Source organism: Diplotaxodon limnothrissa, linkage group LG4 (assembly GCF_057381915.1).
Source record: "Diplotaxodon limnothrissa isolate DT_005_m linkage group LG4, D_limnothrissa_male_GT1.1, whole genome shotgun sequence".
In the NCBI taxonomy this organism is placed as follows: domain Eukaryota; kingdom Metazoa; phylum Chordata; class Actinopteri; order Cichliformes; family Cichlidae; genus Diplotaxodon; species Diplotaxodon limnothrissa.
Genome location: NC_140599.1, coordinates 782,415 through 803,601, shown reverse-complemented (window position 1 = coordinate 803,601; position 21,187 = coordinate 782,415). Strand labels below are relative to the sequence as shown.

Below are 21,187 nucleotides of genomic sequence, written 5' to 3'. Positions count from 1 at the left end.
GTACCTCTGTGTCTCTGTGTGCTGAACATTTAGGATTGAGTCAGGCTGCATTGACTGTGGGACTTTAATGTGTTAAAAGCAGGTTGAAGACGGCTCAGAAACATTTGAAGATTAAAATTTAGCATTATGGCTGCTGGTGGTTTGTAAAGCCTCTACTCAGCTGTATTTTTGTTACTAACTTATGTTTGTTGTTGTTTAACACAGATTTCAGAAGAGCAAAGATGCTTAATAGTTTAACTAGATTTCATTTGTCAGTGTGGGACTGCTGAGTCACCTGAAGAACTCGTTTCATTCATTCTCCACATGATGTTCATTTACAGAAATGTTTCACAGGAACTGATTCCTCCCAAAGGTTGAACTAGTGTGTTTCCATAGATTACCTCTGTATGAATGTACTTCTTAAATGAAGGCAAGTGTTTGTCCTTTGTTGTTCCTCAGGTACAATACGTGATATCAAGGGCAGGCGGTCAACACTGGGGGTAGACAAGAAGCAGACGTACTTCCAAGAGGGAGCTGCAGTGAGGTCAGAGGTCAGAATCTGAAACAGCTCAGGTTTATATTTTAGAGGTTATAAAAAAATCAAAATGTATTTATAAAGAAACCTTTAAATAATAGTCATAATTATGATTATTATAAGAAATATCAAACATTTAAGTGGATTTTCTGTTACACATATCGTGTTAGCCCTGCGATAAACTGGCAGCCTGTCTTTGTCCTGTATCAGCTGGGATAGGCTTCATCCTCCCGCGACCCTGAATTGGATACATTGTATTCCAATTATGTAATCTGATCATTTACAAACTCAAGGTATCTAATCAAAATGTAAGTAATAATTATAAAATGGGAAAGCAGAAATAAGTGTGACATAAATGCAAATGTGTGAGCTGACATAGAGGACAGCTACATGCAGTCTGAAAAACCTTTGTTGTCAAGTTTGCAGGTCTATCAGCACGAGACATTCTTACATAGAAGAGACATTAAAGTCTCTAACTCAGTGAAGCATTATTGGTCCCGTCTGTTTGGATAAATATAATAACCTGATGTTTGTCCATTTATTGACACAGTTTCTTAAGTGCTTATCCAGTTCAGGATCACAGTGGAGCTGCAGCTGGATATGTTCACTAAATAAACCTTACAAAAGTTAACAATAAACCTGCATCCATGTACGTTGTTGTCCACAGGATGAGAAAATCAAAGTGGAAGACTGTGGAACATGTTAATAAATGTTTGTGTGTTTATGCCTGTGTCTTTCACAGGAGGCGCTGGAAGGTTTCCCTAATAGTTCCTGGTGAATCAAAGCAGAACCATAAAGGTTGCTGGACTGCATGATGGCCTTACCCCTGAGCCGTCATCCTGTTAAAGGAGGAACCAGTTAGAAGCTGTTTTCAAAGTAGCTGAGCAGATTTCATCTCAAGTAAGCAATTAACTGTTTGTTCGTTTGTTCTGCCACTTAAAGAGCATTTAAGGACGTCGTTTGAGTGTCCAGTTGAATTAATTCTACTGGCTCTCATGGTCATTTGTTATTATAGACATATTTTTCATGTTCATCCAGCTATTTAGTAAATTCTATCTATTTAGTAATATCCGTCAGCTATAAAATGTAATATAAATATAAAAATATCTAAATATCTCCTGCCCTTTATGTTTTAATGATGTAAGTCTGTTATCGTGTTACATTAGCATTCCTCACATATCAGTGAGATGCTGTACAGTACAATCCTACTGACACAGCAGAGGGATAATGACGGCTATTCAACATCGTTACACGACACATTCGAGCTGCATGACGCAGACAAAGTGACTAAATTATCTTTTTGTGGTTTATTGTCTTCAAACCAGCAGACAAAGCTGATGGCAGAAGATGTCAGAGAAGAACTTCAGGCCGTGGACTGAAAAGGTATTTTTGTCTTGTTATCAAAGACATTTGGAGTGACGGCTTCTACAACTGGTTGTGCTAAAGTAAAGTTTACAGTCTAAGAAATCACAGTGTTGATATTCAGCACAAAGAGAAAAGCTCACTTGTTTGAATTTATTTACAATCATAGTTTTATAAATTCTGACTGTAAACAGCTTTTACAGCTTTGATATTGTTTGACACTCGATATCAGGTTTAATTTAAAGGTTTCTGTGTCCCAATGAGCCATTTACACTGACCAGTGTCAGTTTAACTGTAACACATTCATTATTTAGATTCAACAGAGAAATAACTGAATGTAAAAATGGCAGCCCACAGGCAGGTTTATAGAGATACATGCATGCATTATGAAATTTATGTATCCCAGATAATTGTTATTCATCTAGTCATGGCAGACCTACCTCTTCCTCCCAAGTTAACTGCAACCCAAAAGAACTAGTGGGGCTATTTACACACTCACAACCAGTGTGGGGTAAAAAGAGCCACCAAAAAGCTGTCAGCCACAGATGTGCTAGAAGAGTTAGAAACTCTACTTATGGAGAAGCTTTCTAATTCTAACAGAGGACAGGAACTCCTGCCCAAATAACATGATATAACCCCACATACAGCCCAGCCATAAAGTGAACCAAGTCATTTAGTTAAAGACAGCATGGGACCAAATGCATGTAACCAGCCTGCACCAACCTGACATTTCTTCCTCCTGAATTAAATGAATGAATGGATGAAAGTTAAATGACTACAAACCTAAAGCCACTAGTTCCCACACTGGAGCTCCCTGACACTGTGTGTTAACCGTATTTAGCTTGTATCAACAGTTGTAACAGGCTAAGATACGTGAGACACTGCATTGAATTTGTTCCTGTCTTAATGATTTCAGCTCAGATGTTCTGCTTTTTCCTTTCAGTAGATCAAAGCAGCTCGTGCTCCTTCTTCTTCTAAAATGGAAGCAGAAGAAGAAGGCGAAGGCTTCAGCGAAGTGGCGTTCATGGTCTCAGTGAACAGTCACGGTCACACACTGCATGTGGTTTTAAAAGCAACATGTCTGTTCAGTACAACGATGGAGATGTGTAATATTAGTGCAGCTACGGTTTGTTCTTGAACATCAGTTCTGTTTTCTACTTTGATCACTTAGACCAAAAAAGTGTTGTTTTCAGATTCTTTCTTTTGAATCTATAAACCACCTGTTCTTTTTTTATTACAGTTAGTTTCACATAAATGTTAGTGTTTCCTTTATGATCTTTTAATGCTTACACTACACTGTACACGTCTACATTAGAGACATTTCTGTTTCCTATTTCTGTTGACTCAGAGTTGTAAAATGTTCTTTTATTTAATGCACAATGTGAAGTTCATAATTTTCTTACAAATAAAACTCTAATGACAAACATGAACAGCTGTGCTTATTTCTGAGACATGAGTTTTTGAATGTGTTCATATTTAGACAGTGTGCATCTGTCTGCTGAAACTGTAATGGTGAACCTGAGGTGATGGTCAACAGAAGGCTAATATATATCAATATAAAACAATATTGAAGTAATGTCTTTACCCTCTGCAGCGTGTGGACGCTGTGCACGCAATCACCTTATTCACTGTAGTAAACGTGCACCGCTAGCTCGCGTGACTGTCTCCATGGTTACATCGTATATTATTAGCTATGTAAACAGCTTCCAAAGATGCCGCCGTAGCTCTCTGCAGCTGTAACACTTTCACACTTTGCAAATCATTTCACGTGTTTGATAGTTATGAAGACAGAATATGTTTCTAAGGTCATGCTAGGTGGTTGCTATGGTGGTTGCTGTGGACTCGGGTGGACCGCGTCCGATTCCTGTTATTAGCTGTCCGCCGCAGGAAGGCTGCGTTCCATTTACAAGTAGTGACCGTCTGCCGCAACTCGAACTCAAACCCCGCTTTGTTCTTTAATTATAGGCCTTTTATAGCCGTTCATGACACGCACACACACACATAAAGCACTTTGCCTCACCATGAGAATGCAACTTTACCTAACCTAACCTTAAAGTATCTGATATAGGATAGAAAAATGAAGCAACCAGAGATTTAATGATGAAGACTCTGGGTTCTGTAGTTCACGTTTTACAGTCCTGAATGACTCTTTGGTTCAGTTATAGTAGATATAAGCATACTTCACATTACTGGGTATGAATAATAATCAAGAGACAAACTTTGAAGATGCAGAGCATGATGTCCCATCATCAGACTGTAAACAAACATCCACCAGGCTTCTTTGTTGCCAAAATTGATGATTCTCCCATCAGGGATCAGTAGAGTGTATTAACCTGTGGTATAAGCAGCAGTCACTGAAATATTACTCTTTCAGATAAGAAATCTAGCACATAAAAGCCAGGGTGGGAGGGATCTCTGCAAACTGACTTACCTCTGCAAGTGTGAAGCTCAACAAAAATCTGCCTCTCCAGTCACTGACAAACAAAAACTCCAGCTGGGAGATAGAAAACGCTGTCTGGGTCTTGCTGGATGTTGCTGGTCAGAGTCCACACATTAGCAGAGTGCTTCTTGGTCCCACTGACCCATGTGGACAGCGACTGTGGAGAACTGTTCTGGAAAACAGAGAAGAGAATTAAAATAACAAAAAGCCAAACAGGATTTCCACAAAGACTCACTTGGAATCAGCAATCAAAAAAATCACTGGTTCATATTAAATATGAACAGGTTCCTTAAATGTACACAGTTCAGATCTGTTTTAATTTAATTTCCTTCACACAGCACATTCGTCCAGGCTGACAGGTAAACATAGAATTAATCTCAGGTAACATGACTCATAGTAGAGATTCAGTAAGAAAGATTGCAGGCTCTAATATTATTACCACACAATCCAAGGACACACCAACAGCTCAGATTTGTAGAACTATTTAAACAAATGTCTTCTGAATATTCAATTCATGTTCACAGTGGGAGGGGGGGGGGTGTCATGGAATCTTTAAAATAAAGTCTGCAACACAGAAAGAGCTGTGATCAAGCTATTTATTACTGCGCCAACACACATCAAACATCACAGTTCAGTCATGTCAGCGCTGCCACAGAAGTGGTGCTCCTCCTCCTTTATGCATTCCAAGGAAGAGGGAGGAAGTTACAAACTGATCCTACCACACTTCACGTGTCTCGCTATGAAACCTAACGGATCAATGGTAAAACACGTAATAATATCTACAAATGCATCTTAAAGCTGTTATATTAGCACTCGGTGTATTACTAACATAACCACATTAACATTGCTGACACTCGCTGACTTTTAATGGTCATTCTATAAATGCTGTCCGTTTAAATGGTCTTACCTGTACACACTGCTGTATCCACCGGGTTCCAGCCAGAGTGGATTCTGGAGTCTTCCACGCTCCTGTTAGTGATCCTCCATCTGGATGGATGAGAACAACCTTCTGAACAATCTAGCAGGAGATGGCCCATATCTATGGGACTGATTTGTGCTAATAACGCCCATTGTATGGACTGATAACAGCCGAAGCGGGTGAATAAACCCAGTAGCTAGCTGTGCCATTACCCAGCATACATCACTCCCTCCGTAAATGCAATAAACGATACAAAAGCATCGTTCTACCTGTTTTTCAGGTAGCTGTTTACATTATATAATTTATTGTGTTCTGTATACGTCACTACAATGTGATTTGGAAAATGTCTAAATATACCGACAACAGGCTCTTCCGCAGCAATCTCTTCAATCGGAGGACCCTTCACGTCAATTCCCGACGCGAGGGGGGTACCCTGCGCATCCATAAGTGCAGCAGAGGGAGCCTGACCATGCGTCACACGTTTGACAAGTTGGGAATGAGAACGTGTTGGGATTATAGATGGCAGACAGTTGGTGACATAAACCACCGCCTCTGTTCAAAGATGGTCGCTCACAGTGGACATAGATGCTTCTTTCACTCCTCTTTCAAACCATCTGTCCTCTCTGTCCAACATTAACTCTGTGGATAAAAACATCAAGTTCACCAGGGAAGACACAAAGGACGACTGTTTGCCTTTCCTGGACTGCGCTGTGCACATTGAAGAGAACGGCAACCTCAACATCGAAGTTTACCGGAAGCCCACACACACGGACCAGTACCTCCTCTTTGACTCCCATCACCCTCTGGAACACAAACTTGGAGTAATTAGGACCCTACACCACCGGGCAGAACATGTTCCCTCTAAGCCTAAAGGAAAAAGAAGGAACACACACATGTAAAGGAAGCACTCAAAACGTGCGGCTATCCTAAATGGGCGTTCTTAAAGTCAGCAAAGAGGCACAGAAAAGAAGACCAGACACCAGCGAGGGAGGATAAGAAGGACAGACGCAACAACATTGTCATCCCCTATGTAGCCGGTGTATCAGAGAAACTCAGGAGAGTTTTCTCCAAGCATGACATCCCAGTGTATTTCAGACCCAGCAACACGCTCAGACAAAAACTGGTTCATCCCAAAGACAAAACTCCAAAACACAAACTTAACAATGTGGTGTATGCTGTACAGTGCAGCGAGGAATGCTCAGACCTCTACATCAGAGAGACCAAACAGCCACTTCACAAGCGCATGGCACAACACAGAAGAGCCACCTCCACAGGACAAGACTCAGCAGTCCATCTGCATCTTAAGGATAAAGGACACTCTTTGAGGATGCCAATGTTCACATTTTGGACAGAGAGGACAGATGGTTTGAAAGAGGAGTGAAAGAAGCCATCTATGTCCACTGTGAGCGACCATCTTTGAACAGAGGCGGGGTTTACGACACCAACTCTTTGCCATCTATAATCCAGTTTTGAGATCCTTCCCAGACGCCTTAACGCCCACTCACATCCTGGGCCATCTGACCTCAGGAATTCGCATGATAAGGTGGGGCCAGGTTTCACAATGAACACACCCGAAACTCTGGCTGATTGGGACCCACACCCAGTTTCACACCTTGGCTCAGGCGATTAGAGGATCATCAGGGGTCCTTTTGTCCCTCTGTGGGGGGAAACTCCCACTAGGTTTATATCTGGGACTCTCCACCATTTGACCTTAGAACTGAAGAAGCTTCTCGGATGAGAGGTGAAACGTCTTCAAGCAACTTAAAGAAGTCCAGACGCTTTTCTTTGCAGCTCCTTTGACCATTCTTCATATTATTCTCAAAAGGTGTAAGACGCTCAGAGTACTGCACACATGTGAACAACACTTCATTAAGAATAATTCAGATTGCTTTTCAACCTGAATATCTAAACCAAACTCAGAAATAGATAGACACTGCTGAAAATGTCTACAGTGGAAACATTAAACACATTTGAAATGAGCACATTAAATACCATCGTTTTGGTTTCAACACATAAATATTTGCCTTTGCTATTTTCTTTTTGTGTACATCAGCTGTGTTATCAAAAACCTGAATATCATTTCTAGACTGTGACTGCTATAACAAACAGTCTGTGGGTGAGAAGAGTGCTCTCAGTACTTCATCCATCTATTGTCTTCCACTTTCCTTCTACAGGGTGGGCCATTTATATGGATACACCGTAATAACATGGGAATGGTTGGTGATATTAAAGTCCTGTTTGTGGCACATTAGTATATGTGAGGGGGCAAACTCCTCAAGATGGGTGGCGACCATGGTGGCCATTTATAAGTCGGCCATCTTGGATACAACTTTTGTTTTTTCAATAGGAAGAGGGCCATGTGACACATCACACTTATTGGTAATGTCACAAGAAAAACAATGGTGTGCTTGGTTTCAACGTAACTTTATTCTTTCATGAGTTATTTACAAGTTTCTGACCACTTATAAAATGTGTGCAATGTGCTGCCCATTGTGTTGGATTGTCAATGCAACCCTCTTCTCCCACTCTTCACACACTGATAGCAACACCGCAGGAGAAATGCCAGCACAGGCATCCAGTATCCGTAGTTTCAGGTGCTGCACATCTTGTATCTTCACACCATAGACAATTGCCTTCAGATGACCCCAAAGATAAAAGTCTAAGGGGGTCAGAGCGGGAGACCTTGGGGGCCATTCAACTGGCCCACGACGACCAATCCACTTTCCAGGAAACTGTTCATCTAGGAATGCTCGGACCTGGTACCCATAATGTTTCCAGCAAGATTGTGCAAAAACTCAGGGAACGTGCCAGCTTCAGTGCAGCAAGGGTTTTGTTTGTCAACTAGCAGCTGGTTCATTTGTGCTGCCAGGTGCTCGTGGAGTGCAGTCAGCTTCTTCAGCCAGTAGGCGTGAACCATGTCAGGGCCTGGTGCTGTCCAACTCTTCATACTGGAGATATCTGCCACTGTGATGGTTACTGGACCCTGTTCGGGGAGGTCGCTGTGGTCTGCCCTCAGATCCACTAGCCACTGAGCATTGCCTTTATGGGTTGCGTCCTTCTCCCATATGCTCTTCCAGTATTGTTCTGCCTGCAGCCTTGGTGTTCTCATATTGTTCCCCTGCCACTGAGAGTACACCTTGGCTGGTTCTTGCCTTCTATCTCTCTGGTGTACCTCTTCAAGCGGCTGGCCAAGGCTGTGAGTCGTTGCTTGGACAGCTTCCTGTACTTCTTAGGCACCTTCCTCATCGCGCCTTTCTGCAACTCCGATAGTTGGCTTCGTGCTACCTTGATCTTAGCCTCTAGCCTCCTTCTCCATGGAGGGTACTGCCCCTTGTGGCTGTTCAACTTGTAGCCAAGCATCTCAATGATCACTGCTGCCATATTGTAGATCAGCTTGTTAGTGTCGGTAATCGTGGTTGTAGGTATCGTCCGTAGTGCTGCATTAACATCATCTAGCAGACCTTCTGAGGGTACTTCACGTAATCTTGGTAACCGGCTACGGGGGGTCCAGGTTTCAAGCTTGGCCATGATCCTATCTTTCAGGTCAGTTCCTCGACGTCCCGGAGCTAGCGATTTTTCCAGTCGGGCTACCAAAATCTATCTCTGCCCTGCCCGTCGGCCTATCGTAGGAAGGAAAAATATATGTCAATGCTTTTGCATTCTTTCGGAAATGTAGCTGGGTAATTATGTCATTGGCATCGGTGAGCCGCTGTCAATATGTGACATATTGAAATCGCGTTTGAATTTGCGCTTGTTTTTTGCTTTCACTTTGCAATCGCGCGAACTGTGTATAGAGAGCGACAGCACTGATTGGTGAGTGATGATAATTGGTGCACCAATTCCTCTGACATTGTCTTATCAATCGTTAGCTTACTATGCAAACATGACAAGTGAAATCTCCCGCAGCTTAAACATGTGAGAGGTTGATCGCGCAGAGAATCGCTGAGCTTATGTGAGTGCGTGTGTAAAAGCATTTCAGTTCTGCTGAGCCAAATAAGACAGGTCAGGGTGAAGAAGTGACAGCCAAAGAAAAGCTTACCACAAAACGGAGAAGTTATGACAAATCAGACTATAAGGCAAAAAGAAAGTGCAGCTTTATGGTTTCATGGACAAAAGAATTTCTGTGGCTGCAATATGACGAGCTAAATAACCAGGGCTGCACATAAGTGGTCCGCAGGTGTGCATTCGCTGTCAAAATAAAAAACGTGCACAAGATAAGAAGTTGCAACGCGTGTTTGCGTACATAAGATTTTCAGGAGGAGGACAGACATTTGTTTAGAACTCTTAAAGATGTCGAAGAAGCTCCTTTAAGCAATTACTGTGATGTTCCTCCACCTCCAAAGAAATGTCAGGAGTCCGAACCACAAAAGAAGCGCGTATACTCGGAAAAGTGGTTGCAGGAGGTGAGCTGGCTTCAAACAAATGATGAACGCACAGAGATGTGGTGCAGAATGTGCCGTGAAAATTTAATAAATGACAAATTAAAAAGGCATGAACATTTTTTTGTATCGAAAAAATATCGAACGGTGACACCAAAGTATCGAACCGAACCTGTATCGTTGCACCCCTAATATATATGTGTATATATATATATATATATATATATATATATATATATATATATATATATATATATATACTTTATATACATAAAGTTGTCTTTTCAAAATGGGAGTTCAGGTTATTTTTACTTCTAATAGTGTTAACATACTACACAGGTGACCACAGTGCACATGTCTGCTGTCGGTCACAGTGGTCCAAGGGACGCTCAGGGAGTTAGTGTGTTCGCTCACACACGTGAAAAATTAGAGCGAACATTGGTGATGACATCGTTCTTACAGCATCAACACAGTAATTCAAATCACACTTATGACAAAGGAGATCCTTGAACACAAATTAGCCTGATATGAAAATGTTTGTGTGCTGGTTTGATTCCAGTCTCATGGAGAGGGCGGGGCTTATGTCCTATACTGCAGCCGGACATAAGGGGGCGATAGAGACGCTTGTCTTTTGTCAGATGTTTTGTCAACCGTCGAAGAAGAAGAAGAAGAGCGGAAGCCAGGGAGCGGAATTCAAAAGAGAAGGTGAGTTCTGTCCGTTATAAAGTTAAAACTGCGGGAGGCTGAGCAGCACAGATCCCCTCGGTGTGCCTTAAAGCAGGTAACACAAACGGCACAGTGACGCTGGGTTGGTGTTAGTGGGTAGCACGTTAGCGAGTCCGTGAAATAAACCAAACAATACAAACAACCAGTCTCACGTTGCATTGGCGCAGCTGCAGAGCGGGGAGAAGGCGGTAACCGGTGACACCTCGGCTGTGTCCCAATCCAGCGACCGCACGCTTCGAAGTACGCGCACTTCGCGGACTACGTACGCCGGGTACTAGCAAGTACGAGAAGTGCGGAAGTGAGAGGCTTGTGAAATGGGACGGTTCGCGCTGCTCAGGTTGCCTAGCAACCATGATACTAACCGCACTAAACGTTTCATACAGCTGTAAAACATGATTGTTGGGCTACATTTCTGTACTGAACAGTCATTTCAAGATCAGTTAGTAAATAACAATTAGCTGATGTTGTTCATGAGACTAAAGTCATCTCACTGTGGTGATGTAAATATAATATGGCCAATATTAAAGTTACTATATTAATCATTATTAGTTATTACAGCAGTGAGTTTGAACTCTGTGTCAAATACTGAGCCTCAGTAAAGATTTAATTTATCATTTATATTTCCTATCACCTTAAATCTTCACTCAAAGACGAGTATCTGTGACAGTGTGTATACAGATGTATCATATATAAGAGACAAATATTGTTCGTTTAATATGTTGTCATTACTAAATGTGGCTCAATGCTTACATACATGTGTAAAAGCAAATGTACGAGCTGTGATAACTGTGTCTGATAGAATGAAGAGCAGACTGATATATGAAATATTCCTTTATTGGGTGAGAAAATCAGACCATGTCATAACTGCTGTAAGTCACACAGAATAGATATCAGAGCCTTAAACAGGCTGACGTCTGCTAAATGGGTCAAACTGGGCAGAAAGTCTACAAACACATAACATCCTTATAGAATATGATGTAACACTATAGATCAACTTAGCTCAGAATATATAAAGCATATAAACAGTTACAGCAATATGATGCAACAAACACAGCAGCTACTGATCCAAAATACTCAAAGCTTCATAGAACTGAAACCAACATTTATTTTAGCTCCATTCTGCTGCTGATACATACTTTAGGTTTCTGGATATTTGCTTTAGGTTTCTCAGCTACGCTGAGGTCAGACTCATTTCCGGTGTCGGTGGAAACTGAAGGGGTCAAAGGTCTCCGTCCTTTGTAAAACAGGTGTTTGGCAGTAAGGAATATTATTAATGCATCAGTGTCATGAAACACCTCGTTTTTAAAGGCAACGCTGTCAGTTATACAGTAATATAAATGGCACCATGTTTACGGGATCACTTAAAGACGGAGTTTGGTCCATGAGGGAAACACTCTCAGTGATCCAGGTAAGGATGCAGCGCTATGCCCCGCCCACTCTGTACTATTGGAGGGTCTACCTTACAATATAAAGCAGCTTGAGGTGACTGGTGTTGTGATTTGGCGCTGTGTGAATAAAATAGAATTGAACTGTTTCTAATTGCACAGAAATAGTCAGTTCACTTTGGACATGCTATTTTCAAACAGGAAGCTCAGAAAAAGCCCAGCAGCTAAACAGGTAGCCCCTTAAAACTGATGGGAGTGCTGGGTTTTAGGTCAAACTACTGGAACTCTTGAACCATTGGTGCAACGAAAAATTCCAATGGTTCCTGAACACATCAACTCTGTACTTTTTCAGTGATATTAGGGTCATTGCAGTGATCCCAGGCAGGGCGCCACATTCAAATCCTGACAATGAACACAGAAAACAACCCAACAATCAAAACCAAGGGAAAAAGAAGCCTCATGCAGGATGAAATGTCTGTAGAGCTGCATCACACTCACGATTTGTTGTCGCAAACAACTGACGACCCTATCATCACTGCAAAGCGCTGCTTTCAGTAACTGTTGGAATTCTGTCAAATGAGCCAACGGTTCAGGAGTTACGGGACTTAAAGATGTTGAAAATAAAAACCTCTGTGAAACACGTGACGCCAGCGACAGGTCAGGTTTCCGAGGGTTAGAGTGGGAGCGTAGGATCCAGCTGCCACTCAGTGGTTCCTTCTTGTTTGGCCAGCTGCACTGAAGCAGGAACATCCAGCTGTTAGCCGTTACGTTCAGGTTTGTAATGCGCCTTATAACTGAAGACTGTTCCCCGGGTACTTGGTGCACCTGATGAACACACAGCAGTGTTTTTGTGATGATCATTTCATGTCTTTATAATATATTCATATGTAAAGCTGTGTGATTATAATGATCAGGGTTAAGGAGTATCTCACACTGTGATCCACTCTGCTTTTTCCTGTCAGCATGAGTTTGTCCAGTGGCCATTCTCCTCCCCCATCTCCTCTCCCGGTCCCTCTCCCCTTCTCCTCCTCTCCCTCCCTGACGTGTTGTCCTGAACTCAACCTATCGGTCACACTCGGCCTCCCCCCTAAGACCGGCCAATCACTACCCAAGAAACTGAAACAGGGTCAGCAGAGTGAACGAGCACAGCTGAAGCACAACCCTAAAGGACAGACAGACAGGAAGAGGAACAGACAGGTAACGACTGTGTGTGTGTGTGTGTGTCTGTGTGTGTCTGTCTGTCTGTGTGTGTGTGTGTGTCTGTCTGTGTCTCTGTGTGTGTGTGTGTGTGTGTGTGTGTGTGTGTGTGTGTCTGTGTGTGTGTGTATGTGTCTGTGTGTGTGTGTGTGTGTGTGTGTGTGTGTGTATGTGTCTGTGTGTGTGTGTGTGTCTGTCTGTGTGTGTGTGTGTGTGTGTGTGTGTGTGTGTATGTGTCTGTGTGTGTGTGTGTGTGTGTGTGTCTGTGTGTGTGTTTGTGTGTCTGTCTGTGTGTGTGTGTGTGTGTGTCTGTCTGTCTGTGTGTGTGTCTGTGTGTGTGTGTCTGTCTGTGTGTCTGTCTGTGTGTCTGTGTGTGTGTGTGTGTCTGTGTCTGTGTGTGTGTCTGTGTGTGTGTGTGTGTGTCTGTGTGTGTGTGTGTGTGTCTGTGTGTGTTTGTGTGTGTGTGTGTGTGTGTGTCTGTGTCTGTGTGTGTGTCTGTGTGTGTGTGTGTGTGTCTGTGTGTGTGTGTGTGTGTGTCTGTGTCTGTGTGTGTGTGTGTGTGTGTGTCTGTGTCTGTGTGTGTCTGTGTGTGTGTGTGTGTGTGTGTGTCTGTCTGTGTGTGTCTGTGTGTCTGTGTGTGTGTGTCTGTCTGTGTGTGTCTGTCTGTGTGTGTGTGTCTGTCTGTGTGTGTACGTCTGTCTCTGTGTGTGTGTGTGTCTGTCTGTGTGTGTGTGTCTGTCTGTGTCTGTCTGTGTGTCTGTGTGTGTGCAGTGTTGGGGAGTAACAGAATACATGTGCCGCCGTTACGTATTTATAATACAAAATATGAGTAACTGTATTCTGTTACAGTTACCGTTTAAAAAGCTGGTATTTAGAATACAGTTACTTTGTTGACATTAATGGATTACACGGCGGTATTTCCCTGCTTCATATTGTTGCGGGTCAGGACTGTTTGGTTTTGTTTGACAGCTACCTGCTGTTGTTCAAGGTGGCAGTGTTACGGTTGGCATGGTTACAGGGTGACGCGCTCTCTCTCTGCGTGTTTCCTGGGTGAGAGAGCGCCTTTTTGTTGTTGTTGTTGTTGTGCTAAGCTAACAGGCAGAATGCTACAGACAGCCCTACAGCATGTAGCCTGATGGGCAGTGTAGTCCGTGTTGCAGGGAGGATGGACCGCCATACACGTTATGTGTCTGTGAGCGAGGAGGGAGAAAAAGGAAAAGTACGAGCTGTCATCGAGCAGAAACGGGAGCTGGAAGCATGTAAATATAATAATAACCACTGCAGCCAAACAGAGAGCCTGACGAGCCCAGCTGTAAGTAAGCTGTTAAGACTCGACTGTACGCTGTGTTCCTGTTTTCCTCTGAAACAATAAGTCCCGTTGCAGCAGCCTTTCAGCGCCTCTCTGTCTCTCACTGCAAACTTGACCCGCACAACAAAGTAAAGCTAGTTTTCAGCTACGAGCCCGACACGAACCCGACGTATTAGTCAGAGGTCCCTTTACTACGGTTCGGAGCCGCGGACCTTCAGTAACAGTAATAAATCACATGAATAGCACATTCATGTAGCTGTAAAAAGCATGATAATATATTAAGTAATCCAAAGTATTCAGAATACATTACTCTCATTGAGTAACGTAACGGAATACGTTACAGAATACATTTTGGGGCATGTAATCTGTAATCTGTAGTGGAATACATTTTAAAAGTAACCTTCCCAACACTGTGTGTGTGTTGACATCACATTTATGTTGTCCTGCAGGTATGTTGTAAAGAGGCAGTCATCACAGTAACACCAGAGCCTGACATCGACTCGAGCAGTGACGCCCCGTTTGAGGACTGGCTGAGAGGTGAGAGCATGCTGCTGCTGCTGTAAAGGTAAAGTCAGATGCACTTGGTATGGAAGATGCCATCGTGTGCAGGGGATCTCTGGTGGAGTCACTGTGTCAAACCTTCTCGCTCAAACTCTTGACTGTGAACAAACCTGGACCCAGCCCAGCAGAAAAAGATGTTTCCTGAGGCGGAGCCTGTCCCAGTTGGCGAGCGCAGGGTGTACTTTACACGGGTCCATCGCAGGGCCACACAGATTGGTACAAAAAATGTGTACAGAGTGTCCAGCTCTGGGCCTCGAGGGCCGCTGTCCTGCAGGTTTTAGATCTTACCCTGGGTCAGCTAAGTTCATTAGCAGGCCTCTGGAGAACTTTCACAGATGCTGAGGACGTCATTTAGCCGTTTGAATCAGCTGTGATGGATCAAGGACACGTCTAACACCTGCAGGACACCGGCCTTTGAGATCATTATATTTGAATGGCTATATTGTGGTATAGCTCTCACCCCTCAGCTGTAAAAAGCTATGAGGTGTCATCCCCCTGCTGGGGAGGCAGGTCGGCGGCTGGCCTGGAAACCCAAATTTGTGACTGCAGTAACTCTGGAACAAAGCGATGTAGCATTGCCAAATAGATACCACACGTTAGGCCTGCACAATAAATCGAAAATTCATTGTCATCGCAATATCAGCCTGTGCGATGGGCCCATCGCAAAAGACGACGTAAACTGCGATAATGGAGTACCTTAAAATGTTTACACACGTGCTTTAAAGAATTTACCAATCAAAGAACCCCCTTTATACATTAGACCAGTCGTATAGAGCCCTTCACGGCATTAACCAATCAAATGGATTAGAGGCCCGCCTCCTACGCAGGTGGGGAGTGAACAACGCTGCAGCAACGAGTCATAGTTGTAAAGGCTGAGAGCGAGACGCATGACGAGAACGCTACTGACTATGAACTCGTGGCTAAAAAAATAGCACCTCGCTTATTTGGAGGTACTTTGGATTTGATAAAGACGACGTTCTCCAAACACAGGTGCTCTGCAACACTTGCCGAACATTCGTGGCAACCACCAGAGGAAACACGACTCCACCATCATCTTCAACACAACCACAGAGAACAGTTTGAAGAGTTCCAGAAAGACCGGGCTAGCTAATGTTGCTAATGTTAGACAAAGAGCGCCGCAGCAACAGCCGTCTCTGTATCAGAGTTTTTCAAGTGGAACAACTTATGAGAAAACGTCGAAGCGCTACAAAGAAATAACAGAGGCCATTACACATTTTTGACAAAGACATGATGCCTGTAAATGCAGTTAGCAGAGACGGCTTCACCAGTCTGATACATAAAGTGGACCGGAGATACCGCATCCCCTCACGAAACGACTTTTCCCACGTCGCCATTCCACAAATATTCGAAACATGTTTGAACTGAGCCAAGCTGAAGCTACGCCAGCACTACAGTAAAGTTTCCTCTCCAGTTTCGACTTGCATCATAACTACTTGGTGAGAGATAAAATGATGAACAGCTGCACTGAGATCATTTGCAGTATAATTTAAGTTATGTTTACTTAAAACTAATTCTAGAGACCAGGAAGGATGTCTTTCAAAATTCAAGCCTCAGAATTTTTTTATGGGGCAATGTTTCAATGTTAAAGTGCACTTTGTTGTTACTCTGCTAACAGCAGCTTTCATTAAATAAAACTGTTGCAGTAAAACGGAAATTATGTATTCGTTTTTTGTTTGTTTTGCAATTTATTTTATCGCAAGTCATATCGCTATCGCAGTATTGATCACAGTTATCGCACATCGCAGGTTTTCCTAATATCGTGCAGCCCTACCACACGTGCATTTGTTCAGACTTTGGGACGAGTGTGAATCTCACTGATCGCAACCTCAAATTCAAAGGCAGAGATTTTAAAATGTATGCCACAGGTGCCTCTGCTGCAGGAGGCTGCCAGTATTTTACAGTTTGAGATTATGGACTGCACGGACGAAGTACTGAGCCACACCTGCTCATTCATGTGTTACGTTTTGTTTTCTCTGCACCATGTGAGACAAGCTTGTGTTGTTGTGTGTCTTTAACATTGATCACCAAGCACAATGTGAAGTGTGAGCTGCAGGGGTGTAAAGCACATCGGATCACGGTTTTAAGTCACGGATCAGCAAAAAACAGAAAATTTTAACATTTACTTATTAACTTATTTAAGTACTTTTTGCCTGTTAAAAACATTCAGCTCATTCCACACAATTATATAAAAACAAATTAAGATGCAGTGCAGGGCTTTGTATCTACCGCTGTGATATAACGAGCGGTCACGTGGCTTTCCGTTGCCCTGGAGGTCGTAGTTAGTGCAACAGAAGATGCGTGGGACAGCTCAGCCACAACGTTGAACTTTTCCTGCTCACACATGCTTGTAGTGATCTTCTCACTGAAGTGGACGCGCGACGGGATGTCATAGCACGTTCATCACAGTTCAAACTGGTGCTGTCAGCGTAAATCTTGTTAAAATGACGTTAATGCCATAACTGCATCAACGCGGTGAATCTCCGTTAACTAGTTACCGCGGATCGCCCCGTGTGTGGGGCTGCACGGCATCGATGCGTCAACTAACACGTTGACTATTAAACCCCTTGTTTTGCAGACAGAATACAGCCTCCCGTCTGCAGCTACACACCCCAGCAGCTTCTGTAACAGCTTTAGCCGTCGGGCTGGGCAGCAAAGGGCTGCTTAAATACTCCTCTGCTCCTCCACTTGGACCGCTAGCGCTGAGCATAGCTACCGCTCGACAGACCCACCACGCCACCATACACATACTTTTTTCACGTGTGTGCCGAACCGTGGAGTGGGATCGGTTCGGATTTCGGATCAATCGTGATCCGTTGCACCACTAGTGGACAGTGATGCTTTTGTTCCAGCAGTCTGTGGAAGCACCGAGGCTCCGCCTCATTCACTTATTAAAAGGTTTAAGTGACTGTGTGTATGTATTTGAGACCCCACAGAGCCTTTATGTGAAAACCGTACAGCTTCCTGAAATATCAACAGCTCGTTTTTGTTTTGTTGGGGAACAGCTGAGTATCCATGGCCTTACTGGTTTACTAAACTGGATGAATGACTCAGTCTTGTCCTGTCTGCTGCTTGTTGTAGGCCTCAGACATGTGGTGGAACCTCCTGCTCCAACATCCACTCACGACCTGAGCTGTCTGGAGAGGGCGGAGCTAAACACCACCCTGGCTCTGAAGACTCGGCTTCAGTCACTGCAGGTGTGCACAGTTTTATTCAGTGGTCAGTCAGCTGATTAACAGCTGCTAATGCTCATGTATCTGCTGTCCTACAGGACGCTCAGTTTGACTCCCAGAGGGCAATTCAGCAAACTCTACAGAAGTCAGAGAGCACGAAGAATCGCATCAATGCTAGAGCTACTGAAGGTAACACAGATCCTATGTTGTCTTGTTTAATGGTCACTAACAGCTGTTTCTCTGCTGTGAATGAAAAGCACCTCATTCATCCTGTGTGTAGACTTCTGATGTTACAGGTGCAAAGCTGATGAAATCAGTAACAATAGTAATAAAGAGTCAGTCTGCGGACGCCCTCTCGAGTGACCGAATGACTCTCAGTACTTTCAGCCGTTCTCCACCACTCTAGGGGGCGTCTCCCACTTTGACCTCGAGGCCATACTGCGCCCACATGTTTCTGTATACTACGCCAGCCGCCTGGTTGTGGCGTTATAAACAAACAAAGGAGAAAAAGGCCGCAGTGTGGAGCGTTTAATAGTCCGTGGTGTGAGTGACAGGAGTAACAGGAGGGAATGTTTTCAGCAGTCTGTGAGTTGTTACTCACCTTTTTGTTGTCTGTCTTTCGTGTCCCTCTGCTCATGTCCTCTGTAGAGGTGAACGTCTCTCGCTCTCAGGTTCTCTTCACTTCGTTGGTCAGCGTGGATGTGCAGGAGGATCAGCTGATAACCCAGTTGCTCCAAGATAAGCTGCTAGCTCCACCTTCCCAGTGCCGCGGAAGGAGGAACATTAAAGGACCCTCCTCCCTGTTTTTCATAACCTCTGACCTGCTCAGGCAAAAGCCCCTTTCACCAGAGGAGGTCCCGTTCAGCCGTAAGCTCTCCACATCAGCTTGCCCCGCCCACGCGACTTTTGACCTGTACAGACGGCAGCAGTCCTGGGAGACGACGCCCTGACGGGGGACGACGCCCTGACGGGGGACGACGCCCTGACGTGGGATGACTGCCGACTGGGATAAAGATGGATGTAGCCACTGTGACGCTGGCTGTTAGAGCTGAAACTGGAGGTGATGAGTGAGGGAAGGCTGACCTGTGAAGGTTTTCCAGAGTTGGTAGACCCGCCCGCTGTGATGTCTTCATGTCAGAAGTGACGTCACATTTGCTTTTGTTCCACATTTTTGTATTTCTTTCCTCTCATTGTGACGATATATCAGTGCAGACGCTCGGGGCCTTCCAAAGTAAAGGAGATGACTTTGTGTCCTCGACGTGTTTTTCAGACGCAGCCTGAGATTTACTGCAGGTAAAGACATGCTTAGTAAACACATTTACTGATCTATTTAGCTAAAATCATTTCAGGATAAAGTGGTCAAAGTGTATTTGTTGTAAATCTTTCATGTAACTATGTAAATGAAAACATGTTTCCTTAGAAACGGATAGAAAACGATAACAATTGATCTTAGCGTGAAAAAAACATTTTCCCCTGTGTGTGTGCGTGTGCGTGCGCGTGTGTGTGCGTGTGTGTGCGTGCGTGCGTGTGCGTGCGTGCGTGTGCGCGCGTGTGTGTGTGTGTGGGGTGAGCTCAGGTCAAAGTCATATTTTAGCATCATTTAAATAAAACCTTCAGTTTGTTTTCTCTTCGGGGCTCAGCTGCTCGTCTCTATATCAGCTCTGTTGTATAAATGAAGTCTCCTCCACCATGTTTCAGGTTTTTACGTGTTACAGTCAAAATGTCTGCCAAACTTTTTCTACAATCTCTCACACACACAGACAGACACAGAGACACACACACACACACACACACACACACACACACACACACACAGACAGACACACACGTACGTACGTATGGGTGGAAAGTTTTTACTGATTTGGTTTGAATAAATCTGTTTGTATATTTGTTTACTGTGTCATTTGATTTCCTGTAACGACGATGCTGTTTGAGGGTTGTTTTATTTCTGTTATTCATTTGTGTGGTTGTGTTGAAGGAGAGGTGAAGAGAACACTGCAGCACACAGACAAACTACAGGCGAGACAGCTGATGTGATGGTGGTTTATAAACGCAGCAGTCTGGAGTGAGAGAGTGGAGCTGCTCTGTCAAAGCACGCCGCTCGCTCTACGTTTGAAACTCGAGCAAAGCTTGGCTCAGATGTCAGACGCTGTACTGCTGTCATTAAGATTCAGCTGGGCCCGGTCACTGAGCCACACCTGTACACTTTTAGCTGTTGCATATATGAGAGAATGATGTTAGTTGCACAATGAATATGTGCTGCCATCTGTCCCACGTTTTCAGGCCCACACACCTGACCATTTGTGTTTTGGTTTGTTTAGAAACTTCAGATAAATCATGCAGAAGTTAAATTGTTCGAAGGAATATGAATATAAAGCACTGTATACACCATCAGCACCGGCTCCCCTCAGGGCTGTGTTCTTTCTCCTCTGCTCTTCTCCCTGTACACCAACTGCTGCACCTCCACCCACCAGTCTGTCAAGCTAATCAAGTTTGCAGATGACACCACCGTTATTGGACTCATCTCGGACGGGGACGAGTCTGCCTACAGGAGAGAGGTTGAACGTCTGGTGTCCTGGTGCAGCCACAACAACCTGGTGCTGAATGCCCAGAAGACAGTGGAGATTATTGTGGACTTCAGGAAGCACACAGCTCCACTCCCTCCCATCATCCTGACTGACACCCCCATCACCTCTGTGGACTCATTCCGCTTCCTGGGTACCACCATCACCCAGGACCTGAAGTGGGAGCCCACCATCACCTCCGTCATCAAGAAAGCCCAGCAGAGGATGTACTTCCTGAGGCAGCTGAAGAAATTCAACCTGCCAACACGGACGATGATGCAATTCTACACTGCAATCATCGAGTCCATCCTCACCTCCTCCATCACCGTGTGGTACGCTGGAGCCACTATCAGGGACAAACAGAGACTGCAGCGTGTTGTGCGCTCTGCTGAGAAGGTGATTGGCTGCAGACTCCCATCTCTGCAGGACCTGTACACCTCCAGGACACTGCGGCGTGCAGCTCGGATCTCAGCTGACCCTTCTCACCCTGGACACAGTCTGTTTGACCTGCTCCCCTCAGGCAGGAGGCTCCGGTCCATTCGCACCAGAACCTCTCGCCATAAGAACCGTTTCTTCCCCTCTGCTGTTGGACACATGAACAATAACCACATGACTGTCCCCGCCACTAACACATGACCCT

The 21,187-nt window shown here is 44.3% G+C and overlaps 1 protein-coding gene across 1 annotated transcript; it reads left to right on the top strand.

The window, feature by feature from the left end:
* Positions 1-10,267: 10,267 nt before the first annotated feature.
* On the top strand, positions 10,268-20,487 carry ppp1r35 (protein phosphatase 1, regulatory subunit 35). Its single transcript, XM_085351236.1, has 6 exons — positions 10,268-10,319; positions 12,688-12,922; positions 14,681-14,768; positions 17,892-18,007; positions 18,082-18,172; positions 18,632-20,487. The coding sequence occupies exons 2-6, from the start codon at positions 12,689-12,691 to the stop codon at positions 18,931-18,933; spliced, it is 831 nt and encodes a 276-aa protein (XP_085207362.1). The 5' UTR covers positions 10,268-10,319; position 12,688; the 3' UTR covers positions 18,934-20,487.
* The last annotated feature ends 700 nt before the right edge of the window (positions 20,488-21,187 follow it).